Source organism: Entelurus aequoreus, linkage group LG09, assembly GCF_033978785.1.
Source record: "Entelurus aequoreus isolate RoL-2023_Sb linkage group LG09, RoL_Eaeq_v1.1, whole genome shotgun sequence".
Taxonomy (NCBI): domain Eukaryota; kingdom Metazoa; phylum Chordata; class Actinopteri; order Syngnathiformes; family Syngnathidae; genus Entelurus; species Entelurus aequoreus.
The window spans coordinates 58,728,545-58,742,175 of NC_084739.1; the positions used below are offsets into that span (position 1 = coordinate 58,728,545).

A 13,631-nucleotide genomic window follows, 5' to 3' on the forward strand; every position below is an offset into this window, starting at 1 on the left:
GAGTTATAGAGGCAATTGTGGCTGGAATTTATGGTAATAATATAGTTTTCTTGTACTGTATGATTGTCATTCTATTTTATTTTATTTTATTTTCAACGCAAAATAATGTAAAAAAAAAACCGGATAATTTCAAACTAAATACCACTATCTACCGTATTTTTTCGGATTATAAATCGCAGTTTTTTTCATAGTTTTGCCGGGGGTGCGATTTATACTCTGGAGCGACTTAGCCCTTTGAGACACTTGTGATTTAGGGCTATATAAATAAACATTGATTGATTGATTGATTGATGTGTGAAATTATTAACACATTACCGTAAAATATCAAATAATATTATTTATCTCATTCACGTAAGAGACTAGGTGTATATCAGCAATCGTCACACACACACGTCAATCAATTAAAGGAGGACCGCTTGGTGTTACCGCTTCATGCAACGCAATCGCCTCTCTATCAGAGCAAGGACAACGATGTTCCAAAAACTGCCAGCAGACTTCCAATCCAAGGTAGACAGTTTCCGCGAGTTCATTGAAAAACATGTAAGTGAGCACAACGTGACACCGGATTATATTATTATCATGGACGAGGTCCCTCTCACGTTTGACATTCCCATGGGCCGAAGTGTTGCAGAGAAAGGGCAAAAGAGTGTCAATATCGTAACAACTGGTCATGAGAAATCACACTTCACAGTGGTGCTGGCATGTTGTGGAAATGGATCAAAATTGCCACTAATGGTCATTTTCAAATGAAAAACCATGCCAAAAATGAAATCCCCCTCAGTTGCAGTCGCCGTGAATGAGAAAGGGTGGATGGATCAAGAAATTATTAACCTATGGCTTACAAAGTGCTACATTAAGCGTCCAGATGGCTTCTTTAGAGCACGCAAAGCTCAGCTTGTGATGGATAGCATGCGAGCGCACATCACGCCACAGTTAAAAAATAAATTAAAAGTTTTAAACTCCATACCTGCCATCATCCCCGGTGGCTTAACCAAAATACTCCAGCCACTTGACATCTCCGTGAATAGGAGCTTTAAGGCAGTCCTGCGCAATCTGTGGGAGCAGTGGATGATGGATGGAGAGCAAAGCTTCACGGCAACCGGGAAAATGCGCCATACAACTTTTCTGGATGTCATTGGATGGATCGACAAAGCATGGGCTTCAGTGACAACCGAAACCGTCCTGTCCGGATTCAGAAAGGCTGGAATAATTGGAACTGCAACTGACGATGACTCTGACGTAAGCGACGTACCGATAGAAGAGGAAGCGGCGCATTGTCTACCTTTGGAGTTGGCAGAGTTGTTTAGAAAGTGACACAGATGAAGAAGATTTCATCGGATTTAGCGATTAGGAGTGACAGATTGTTTGTTTGGTAAACGTATAGCATGTTCTATGTTATAGTTATTTGAATGACTCTTACCATAATATGTTACGTTAACATACCAGGCACAATCTCAGTTGGTTATTTATGCGTCATATAACGTACACTTATTCAGCCTGTTGTTCACTATTCTTTATTTATTTTAAATTGCCTTTCAAATGTCTATTCTTGGTGTTGGATTTTATCAAATAAATATCCCCATAAAATGCGACTTATACTCTAGTGCGACTTATATATGTTTTTTTCCTTTATTATGCATTTTCAGCCGGTGCGATTTATACTCCGGAGCGACTTGTAATCCGAAAAATACGGTATATGTGTGTGTGTGTGTGTGTGTATATATATATATATCAGTGTTTCCCCCAGAAAATTTGTTAGTTAAGGTGGTGACTCTCCAGGGGGAGGGGACCGGGGAAGGGGGTGGGTGGGTGTAAGGATCGGTGTAACTCGGCCTGTTGCCATCACGTCTCCACCACAGCCTGGGGGGCAATAGACTACAGACTGCGGTGAAGTAGGCCGGCTTCGTCGCGTGAAGAAGCCTACAATTTTTGCTTGTGTTTTCCGCTCAATTTGCTGAATGGCGATATACGATATATATCTCGATATTTTTTCCGTAAAGTAAAAACAAAACAGTCCTAGTTACCTGAGATTAGTACGTCATTATTATGGCTTAGTAATTTACTAAGTCAAAATAATGACTTACAAAGTCAAATTAATGACTTACTGTAAGTAAGCGTTTGCAATAAGCGTTTGGAAAAAAATAGTTAAGTGTGGCCACATGCTGACATGTTCAACTCATCATGCTTAATTTATTACAGCATTTGGAAAGCCTGTAGTTGATTTTTATTATGTAAATGTTATATTTTTATCAACATGTGATAGCAGGGACCCTGCCTTTCAAAACTAAGCTGCTACATTACTAATGATTAATGTAACTATAGCTGAAAAAATAGTACAATAGCAATAGGAGAGACTATTCATCCCTGAGCACCATGGAGTTCATGTAGGGTTCTGTGGGTGGGATAATGCTGGGTGCTGCAGAGACGTACTGACAGAGGCAGAGGCAGAACAATGCGGAGCAGCTTGTTAAGACTAGGCGGTGGCTCTTTGTTATTATGGCGGCCGCCTTAACAACAAAGCGCTGCGGGAAACCCTGTGTGTGTGTGTGTGTGTGTGTGTGTGTGTGTACGTAAGTATATATGTATATGTAAGTATATACTGTATATGTGTATGTATATATGTCTGCATATATATATATATATATATATATATATATATATATATATATATATATATATATATATATATATGTATGTATGTATGTATGTATGTATGTATGTATGTATGTATGTATGTATGTATGTATGTATGTATGTATGTATGTATGTATGTATGTATGTATGTATGTATGTATGTATGTATGTATGTATGTATGTATGTATGTATGTATGTATGTATGTATGTATGTATGTATGTATGTATGTATGTATGTATGTATGTATGTATGTATGTATGTATGTATGTATGTATGTATGTATGTGTATGTATGTATGTATATATGTACAGTGGGGCAAAAAAGTATTTAGTCAGCCACCCGTTGATTGTCAATGGGTGGCTGACTAAATACTTTTTTGCCCCACTGTATGTATGTATATATAAATATATATGTGTGTGTGTATATATATATATATATATATATATATATATATACACACACTAATAAAAAAGAACAATACATTTGTCCAAAAATGAGCAGGAAAAATCAAAAGCGTTGCTCCTAATCACTAAGGTTACATTTTTTTCTGAGCCCAGATCACCAATCACCTGTTACAGGACAATATACAGTACAATATATCATTACAGGATACCTAATACAACTAAATAATGTCATCACCAGAATATTCACACTCACTATTGCTCATTTGAAGGAAATATAAATAGATCACAATAAATTACAAAATATTTAAACCTGTTAATCATTTTGATTAAATATTATTGTTTGCTGTGAGAAATGACAGGGTTTTGTTGTCTCACGCGAAGCAGCCAATTACGCTTCAGTTGAAGTTTTAAATCTGCTTTATTTCCTGTTTAACTTTTGTTTGATTGTTGGATCATCTTTTCCCTCGTTTTGCGTCCATCTCGTTGTCTGCAGGAAATCGGCGAGCTGCTTCAGAGCCGCGGCAAAGAAGTGGGCGTGACCACGGGCCGTAAGAGGCGATGTGGTTGGCTGGACCTGGTGCTCATCAAATACGCGCACATGATCAATGGCTTCACAGCGTGAGTTTTTTATTTATTTCAAACCTTACTTGTCCAAACTAATGTTTAAACGTGACCATGATTGAATGTGGTCTTCCTCCATCTTAGTTTAGCATTGACCAAACTGGACATACTTGACATCTTGCCGGAGATCAAAGTGGGCGTGGCCTACAAAGTCAACGGGCAAACTATACCGCACTTCCCAGGTGAGAAAGACATTTTTGTTTAGTTTTTTGTTTCTTTTTACAATCATGACACTGTCCTCATATCATGTGACCTGTGCCCAGCCAATCAGGAAGTGCTACTGCAGGTGGATGTGGAATATGAGACGCTGCCCGGCTGGAACAGCGACACGTCGGCCGCCAGGACCTTCGACCAACTCCCCGAGAACGCCCAGAAATATGTCTCCTTCATCGAGGAACACGTGGGCGTGCCTGGTACGATCGCAACACAAACATCCACCATGAACACAACCGCAAAAACACCACTAAACGGGATTTTGGAGATGTTTTGTTAACAATATCTCACTAGGATGCAATTAATGTGTACTTTTTATTCACTACCAACCAAAGTGGTATTAGTAGTTTATTTTGGACAGGTTAAAAACAAATCAAAATGAATAATAATAAAAAAAAGGAAATAATATTGATTACAGCAAAGTACAAAAATAGAAACCAATCTTTCACAATGAAAACACATAAAAAATTATAACAATACAGTTAGGTTTTCTATATCCAAAAATAAGTGGGATAAAGTGCAACTAATTTACTCCCACCCCTTATTTTATAAATAAATAACTAGCTTTCTTATCATCATCATTATTATTACATGCAATGATTAATTCACTGGTCTTATTCCAATATATTATCACTAAACTTTTACCCACATTACTCTCTTTTCTTTGGCACAAAAATACAGTACATACCGTAATTTTCGGAGTATAAGTCGCTCCGGAATATAAGTCGCACCGGCCGAAAATGCTTAATAAAGAAGGAAAAAAACATATAAGTCGCACTGAAGTATAAGTCGCATTTTTTGGGGAAATTTATTTGATAAAACCCAACACCAAGAATAGACATTTGAAAGGCAATTTAAAATAAATAAAGAATAGTGAACAACAGGCTGAATAAGTGTACGTTATATGACGCATAAATAACTAACTGAGAACGTGTCTGGTATGTTAACGTAACATATGTGACCCGTGCTGGCAAAATGAGTCGGAATACGCACAGGCTAATTTTGACCTACAGGCAAATAAGTGAAAATTTTGTATCTTGGTTGAAATTGAGATTTTCACAAAAATGAGTCCATAAAGCCACAATCTAGCGATCCCAATCATCGAAATACCAAGAAAACATCTTAAATCACCTTTTATTTGAAGGTTTTGTACGAGGTATGTCTTCAGAAATGAGTCCTTTTGTGTTAAAATTCCTTGAGAAAATCAAGTGTTTTCAACGCTCACCCGCGGCAATAAGGGGGAATCCCCCTAGCCATATTTGGTATCATTGTGACGCCAAGTTTACGTACTTTCTAAAAATGAGCATGAAATTCCCGATGATTCGAGTTTTTAAACCTGTCCTGACGTAAACAAATCCGGCTTGTTGCTAACCGGTCACTGTGAGGCGTACCCTCATTGGTTGAATCACCCCGCGCGGTGCATTGTGGTATCATGGCAGCGTCCTGATGAAAAACAACACAGTAATTCGAGCGGAATATTTGGTGAAAAAAGGTGATTTTCGAACATTTAAGTATTATTTTTGTGGATAAGTTAGACTGTTTTACATTCCGTAATGGATTTAGAAGGTGGAGAGGGTACACAGGCGGTTGCAAGTGCGCTAAATTCACTGCAGTCGGCGAATCTTCTTAGTGCTGCTGGTCAGGAATATTACGGACAGCTGACCAGCTGACAAACTGACCAGTGAACAAAAAAACTGTGCCATAACAGTGTTGAAATTTTTGTACATAACCGTTTTCAATAGAGTTGAATATATATTTTTCCTTTAGACATGGGATTTGACTTTAATTGTACCAATTTTGATGTTGCTACAAGGACTTTTAAGGTATGGTTGCTATGGAGTTTTGTTTTGGAACATTCTGTTCTGGAACAGTAAACTTTAAGCTGTTTTTTCTCAAAACTGACCCTCAAACTTGGTCGACTTCAATCGAATGTAACTCGGTCATTTTCTGTCCGATTCCAACAAACCATATATCATTTTGAAGGTCTTTAGATGGAGAATGTGTAAATAACAATAACTCAAGTTTTTAAAATTTCCTCATTGTGACTCATTTTGCCAGCACAGGTCACATATTATGGTAAGAGTCATTCAAATAACTACAACATATAGAACATACTATATGTTTACCAAACAATCTGTCACTCCTAATCGCTAAATCCCATGAAATCTTATACGTCTAGTCTCTTACGTGAATGAGCTAAATAATATTATTTGGTATTTTACGGTAATGTGTAAATAATTTCACACATAAGTCGCTCCTGAGAATAAGTCGCACCCCCGGCCAAACTATGAAAAAAACTGCGACTTATAGTCCGAAAAATACGGTACGTACAATATACACATACACAGTAATTGACGATAACACCAACCAATAAGTAAACAACTACCAAAATATTTAGAATAATAATAATAATGTAAACACTTGATTGAATCAGCCCAATAATGGTTGCTCATTCTTTCTTTTTGACAGATTTGTAATTTTTTGGAGACAAAAGGATGCCTCGTGGAATACATTGTAGTAATCTACAACTGTTCGTTTCTAGTTGATTTAAGATGTCATCATTTGACAAGTTAATAAAGTGTTTAAAGGAAGAATGCCAGGTGCGATACATTGTTGACCACGACAGTGCATTGCGAGTTTGTTAAAGATGTCATAAATGTGTGGTTTATCACCGTAAATATGGGAACATGAATGCGAGAACCAAGCATGGTCCAAAAATGTTGGACATATTTTATTAATGACGTGTTTGGAAAAAGGAAGGATGCCTGGTGGGTTAAATTGTGGTAAGTTTGTTAATCATGTCAACAATTTGTGGATTTTCATTATTACATTATGAGAACATGAATCTGACAAAGTCCAAGAAGGGGGCCTCCATCTTTAAGTTAAAAAAAGCAGTGTTTCTTAACTATAGGGCCATTGTAGTGCCGTGAGCGCCCCCTGGAGGGCTGCTAAAAATATGTTTCTCATCTGTGGTGTGTGTATGGGCTGCAACAGTACTCAGTTGTAATACGCTATTTGTGGCATTGATGACAATATCAAACAAAAAGAAGAACTCTGGAGCTGAAGTCACATAAGTTTCTTAAGCGCAAAAATTATGACTAAAGTGGTGAAGCTGTAATTTTTTTGCACTGTAATTTTATTGACAGTTTAGTTAAGAAACATTCATTATCAATTTAGATTATTTATTTTAGCACTACATAATTGTATGGACATTTATTTTTCTTCGGTTATTTATGAATCCTTTCTTATGCAGTATATTTGGTTAGTACTTATTTTTCTAATTAGCCTGACCTAAGCCCATGCCAGTTGCATTCGGGTGGAGGGCGGGGTACACCCTGGACAAGTTGCCACCTCATCACAGGGCCAACACATTCACACACTACGAGCAAGTCAGTGTTGCCAATCAATCTTTTTGTCATGTATGTCAAAATGTTAATTTATGGATATTAATCATGAAACACAGTTACTAGATCAGGGACTCTTGACCTTTTTGACCTTGGGGCCCAAATTTTCCACTACAGAGGGGGGCCTTGGGCCTACTTAAATATCACCACTGAATTATTAAACCTACTATTGATTTTAATCCTATGCAATAAAATATAACCACATTTCATCAAACATATATAGACGTTGTTTCCCTAGGACAGGGGTCGGCACTGTGCTGCGGCTCAGCTGCAAACTTGTCGACCCTCCCAATTTTCCCAGCATACTTGCCGACCCTCCCGATATTCCCAGGAGATTTATGGAACTCCGTGCCTCTAATGGTAATACTCTGGGGTAATTATTCTCCGATTTTTACCCTAACAACCAAATTAAGGGCGTGTCCTAATGGCACTGCATTTATTGTCCTTTAGGGTCTGTACAAACAGCGTGCCGGTCCGGACATATGTTGTACGCAGCTTTCACTTGCACACGTAGGAGACAGCAAGGCATACTTACTCAACAGCCACACAGCTTACACTGACGGTGGCCGTATAAAACAACTTTAACACTGTTACGTTACAAATATGCGCCACACTGTGAACCCACACCAAAAAAGAATGACAAACACATTTCTGGAGAACCTCCGCACTGTAACACAACATAAACAGAACACAACAAATACCCAGAATCCCCTGCAGCCCTAACTCTTCCGGTCTACATTATACACCCCCGCTACCACCATACCATAATACCCCGCCCGAGGGGGGGGGTTGATGTGTGTTAGGGCTGCATGGGATTCTGGGTATTTGTTTTGTTGCGTTTCAGTGCGGATGTTCTCCAGAAATGTGTTTGTCATTCTTTTTTGGTGTGGGTTCACAGTGTGGTGCATATTTGTAACATAACAGTGTTAAAGTTGATTTACACGGCCAACGTCAGTGTAAGCTGTGTGGCTGTTGAGCAAGTATGCCTTGCCGTCACTTACTGCACAAACATAAACTGCATTCAACATGTGGCCGAACTTGTACGCTGTTCGAGCAGGCTGTAGAGGGCGCCAAAATCAGTGCCATCATACCCTGGATATTGAAAGTCTCCCTGTAAAATTGGGAGGGTAGACAAGAATCACACAATCAAGCGCCATTCATTTAAACTTGCGGGCCGCACCAACATTAAATCTTCATATTAAGGTGCGGGCCGGTGCGTGTGTCTGAAACCTCTGGTTAAAACAGCACCAAAGCAAAAATAACTTTTTATGCATTGTTATTTCATTTTAAATTTTCAAAAGAGTTTTGTGGCTCCCATTGTATTCTTTAATTTGTGGAACTTGTCAAAATGGCTCTTTGAGTGGTAAAGGTTGCCGACCCCTGCCCTAGGAGAAACTGGGTAAAACACGGCACACTGATAGTTAACCTATTTTTACTATAACAATCTACAAGGTTGATATAGTTTGCTTCTCTTCCTTCCCCTCCATTTATCTGCTTTCTTTTGTATTTGAAGTTATCATTACATGTATGTATTGTTGCATTTGAAACAATTGTATTGTTGGTAATTGAGGTAATTATTTATATTATTCAATATCAATAGTGCTATTTCTATTGGTATTTGTATTGCTCAATTTGTAGTGCAATAATGTTTATTGTCATTTCTTGGTTATTATCATCTACTTCACTAACTGCTTCTTTGCTATCATTTTTGGTATCCTATTTGTATATCGTATTTGCTGATGTTTTGTTGTTGTTTTTGTTTTCTCTCTGTCTTATCCCCCTAATCCCCGCAATTTCCCCCTCTGTCTTGCTTTTTTTCTTCTTTCTATCCCCTCCTGCTGCACCTAAGATTAAATATATCCATTTAATAAAGTCAAATACAAATAAGGCAACAGGAGAAGTTTCCCACACTTGCTGAACAGGACAAAAAAAATCAGTAATTGTATCTAACCTATGTTACTTGCAGTTTAACAAGATAAACCTTGTTAAACTGAAATTATATGAAAGCATGTGTTAATCACAAAGATTATTATCAAGGGTTAGGTCAGGCTGGTTAGAAAAATAATCAAATATATTGCAAAGAAGCAAACTAATAATGATTTATTTTATTTGTTTTGCACTTTACATTTGAATAACAAGTCTCGAAAGGCCTCATTAAAACTGATGACATTTTTTTTAATGCAAATGAAAATACAGCTTCACCACTTTAGTCATAATTGTGTCTAAGAATTTTTGCGATGACTTTAGTTCCAGACTTCTTCTGTTTGTTTGATATTGTCATTCCTGCCACAAGTGTTGGAAAAGTGTGCAACAACTGAGTACCCATACGGACCTCTAGGTGGCGCTCGCGGCCCAACAACGGGCCCCCAGCTCTATGGTTAAGAAGCAGTGTACTACAACAGTGGTCACCAACCTTTTTTGCACGATCATGTAGGCATAATATTTTCAGGGACCGGCTTTCCACTTGTGCCAGATAAATACAGCAAAAATAAGTGCATGAAAAATACAACTCACTATAACGTTGACTTAGTGGGAGCCCTGGGCTTGTTTCTTTGCAATGAGATGCAGATGGAAATCAGCCTTTGGCTACAATCTGTCACATTTATATTTTAAATGTTTATTAATGTGCATTGTATCATGTCACAAAGTTATAACAAATATAACAAATGGCAACTTTCTATGAGGAGTTGTATTATACATCTGTAAACAAGCGTATTGGTGTGTCAAGTGGGACAGGCCAAAGTTAAATCGGAGAAAAAGCAGTCGTTTATAAATTATTTTATGTTTCTCTGCGTTGCGGTAGCAAATGCGTCACGGACCAGACCGGACCGGTGGTTGGGGACCACTGTACTACAATACATAAATGCTAGTAAAAACTCTGTAAGGATACATTTTATGGAAAAAAAATTATACACTTTATCCCATGCTTGTGCTACTGCACACATCTCATTGTGCAAAATGTGAAGGGTTTAAGGTGAACAAAATGTTATCTCTGAAAGGGCTACATGTCTCAAATTCTTCCACAGCAGGACCCCCACCCAGACATTCAACATACAGCTCACAAAAAACAATGTTTTTTTTTTCATTGTCAGTGGGGCAAATCACAAATAACATAATGGAAATGACTGCTGTTATTTGAATAGTATAACAAAACATTTCCCTTGTTATGTCAGCTTTAGAACAGGTGTGATGGTGGTGTGGTGACAGTGTGCATGTCTGATGTTGCTCACATGTGGTCCACTGAATGCTCAGGGAGGTTTTGTGCGTTTGCTCAGACACATGAAAAATTGGAGGTAACGTTGGATAGACTGCACTAGTCATCTGCGGCCATGTAAATCTGTTTTGTTGGTCATAAATCCAATGTGTGCATTCTTTATGGGAACATGATTTTGAGCCCCTAACAGGATCGTAAAAGGTTATCTCCTTTAACTGTTGCCAGTTTATATCCAGGGCGATACATCGTGGTGGTCTACAACCATGCATTTTAGCTTTGTCTTTGTCAAAGCAGCATCAAAAATAACATGTCTTGTGTTTTTTTTTCTTTTCACTTCCAGTCAAATGGATCGGTGTAGGGAAGTCTCGGGAGTCCATGATCCAGCTCTTCTAGATCAGAAGCAGCCTGTCAACAGCCTCTCCCTGTCACACACACACACACACACACACTCATACACACACACACACACACACACACACACACACACACACACACACACACACACACACACACACACACACACACACACACACACACACACACACACACACACACACACACACACAGAGCCTGCACTACCTGACTGGACTCTGATTTCAGACATGACTTCCGTGTCTCGTCTCGGAACGCTTCACACCTTGTACTGTCTCAAGTCGGCCTCTCTGCTTCACGCGGGCATTTTATACCAGACCCTCAATAAACTCCCACCAGCGCCTGTAAGGAGACAACCTGCTAACATTAATATCACACAGTTTTAAATGTGCTGTGTGCCGCTCCGTTGTTCTGTATTGGGTTTTATTCCGACAGTCAGGTGGACGGCACTTCCTGACATAAAAGGGATCTTTTCACATTTTAACTTTTTAATGTCACTCAACCAAAAAACATGTTTTTAATCTCTTAACTGCTGATATCTTCCAAAAAATAACGTTGCTGTCTTCACACCTTTCTTCCTTTTAGGTTTTATTTTGAAAGGGTGGATTGTCCCCATGTTAAAGCACTACTTGTGTCCCATTCGAAGTCACTCGCTGATTTGTTTCTTGTTGTCGTTACTGTTGCACTTTTTCTAATGCCATAAAACTCACTCCTACGGATCCAAAGCAAATATCCTTTTGGAGCTGAACGTCCCATCCTGGCAGTGAGACATTAAATGTGGGGAGGTGGAAATCTTTGTTGTGCTTGTTGTTTGTAGTCTGATTGTGTGTCATTGTCACATTCCAGACATATTTAGAATTAGCTTGATAATCATGAAATAACATTAAATCTTACAAACTAATGATATAAATCTTACTAGAGATGGAATTCATGGCTCTCTGAAGGGAGCTGGATCTTGATGAACTGTTCCTTTCAAGAGCGGTTCAGAAGACTGGCTTGTTGTGTATATTTGTTTTAATCAAGGAAACAATCACTAGTATCAGTTATACGATCAAATGTATATGTAATTTAATTGACACAAATTACTCTATCAATGGAAACTATTCTGAAGTATTGGTTATATCAGTGGTCGGCAACCCAAAATTTTGAAAGAGCCATATTGGACCACAAATACAAAAAAGTAATCTGTCTGGAGTCGCAAAAAATTAAGACATATATGTTAAGTGTTATAATGAAGGCAACACATGATGCATCTATATTAGCTATATTACCCTACTATCAAAATGACTTTAAAAGTCTTAAATAAGTGTTATAATGAAGACAACACATGATGTAAGTCTATATTAGCCTACTATCAAAATGACTATAAGTCTTGTATAAGTGTTATATTGAAGACAACACATGATGTGTCTATATTAGCCTACTATCAAAATGACTTTAAAAGTCTTATATAAGTGTTATAATGAAGACAACACATGATGTAAGTGTCTATATTAGCCTACTATCAAAATGCCTTTAAAAGTCTTATATAAGTGTTTTAATAAAGACAACACATGACGCAAAAGTCTATATTAGCTTTAATAGCCTACTATCAAAATGACTGTCGCAGGCTGACGCAAATCTTTGTTGACAGAAATGTTGAAATGTAATATTTATTCTACACATTTTTTACAACATTGGAAAACATTACTAAAACTTCTCAGAGGGTGAGATAACTCCTAGAAATGTCTTAGAATGACCAAAGATGTAGATGTGTGTGTCCAAGTTAAAGGAAATGGCAGACTGTCTTCTAATGGATTTATTACAATCTTTGCTGTGGTCTGGAACAACATGGCACACTAACAACTTTCAGAAATGCAGCCAATATTACATACAGATCAGATGTCATGAGACATGGAAAAATAAACTAAATACACAGAGGACATAAGTAAAGGAAATTAAATGAACTCAAAAATACCTACAAATGAGGCATAATGATGCAATATGTACATACAGCTAGCCTAAATAGCATGTTAGCATGGAATAGCTTGCAGTGATCAAATATGCCTGATTAGCACTCTTACAAGTCAATAACCTCAACAAAGATCACCTTTGTGCATTCACGCAGTGTAAAACATTTGGTGGACAAAATGAGACAAAGGAGTGGCATAAAACACCTTTCTGAGGCAGCGTCGGAGAAAGTTGTACGTGTAAACAAACTGTTGAGTCACAGTCCACACAACGGTGAGTTCAGGCGCCGCTGAAATTAGTAGGACAAAACGGTGCTCGCCAAATACTCTTATCACAAACATATTAAACAGTGGGATTTTTAACAATTAGGAAGGTTTGTGTCATGTGTGTCCTACAGAAACCATATTCCAACAAAAAACATTTTTCACTCCCATTTTTTTGCCATTTCCATACATTTTTGAAAAAGCTCCATGGAGCCACCAGGGCCCACTTAAGGTCGCATGTGGCTCTAGAGCCGCGGGTTGCTGCCCCTCGGGTTATATATATATACACACACACATTGTGAACATTCCTTAAGGCGGAGCCATATTTCCATGCTTTGGCATTTTCTCTCACTAAAAAAAAAAGTGTAGCATTTTAAGAATAACATGCATTAATGGATATAAAACAATATAAATTAAACTAAAAAATTAGAAGGGAAAAAAGAAGGAGCTATTTACCGGTCAATCTACGTTCCCATCCTCACCTATGGTCATGAGCTTCGGGTTATGACTGAAAGGACAAGATCATGGGTACAAGCGGCCGAAATGAGTTTCCT

At 38.0% G+C, this 13,631-nt stretch overlaps 1 protein-coding gene across 1 annotated transcript in view; it reads left to right on the plus strand.

The window, feature by feature from the left end:
* Positions 1-11,673, plus strand: part of LOC133657559 (adenylosuccinate synthetase isozyme 2) — a 63,323-nt gene extending 51,650 nt beyond the window's left edge. Inside the window, exons 10-13 of the mRNA XM_062059031.1 lie at positions 3,534-3,658; positions 3,746-3,843; positions 3,925-4,074; positions 10,833-11,673. Coding sequence (XP_061915015.1) covers positions 3,534-3,658; positions 3,746-3,843; positions 3,925-4,074; positions 10,833-10,885 — 426 coding nt within the window. The 3' untranslated portion in view covers positions 10,886-11,673. The remainder of the gene's footprint in view (positions 1-3,533; positions 3,659-3,745; positions 3,844-3,924; positions 4,075-10,832) is intronic.
* Positions 11,674-13,631: the final 1,958 nt, after the last annotated feature.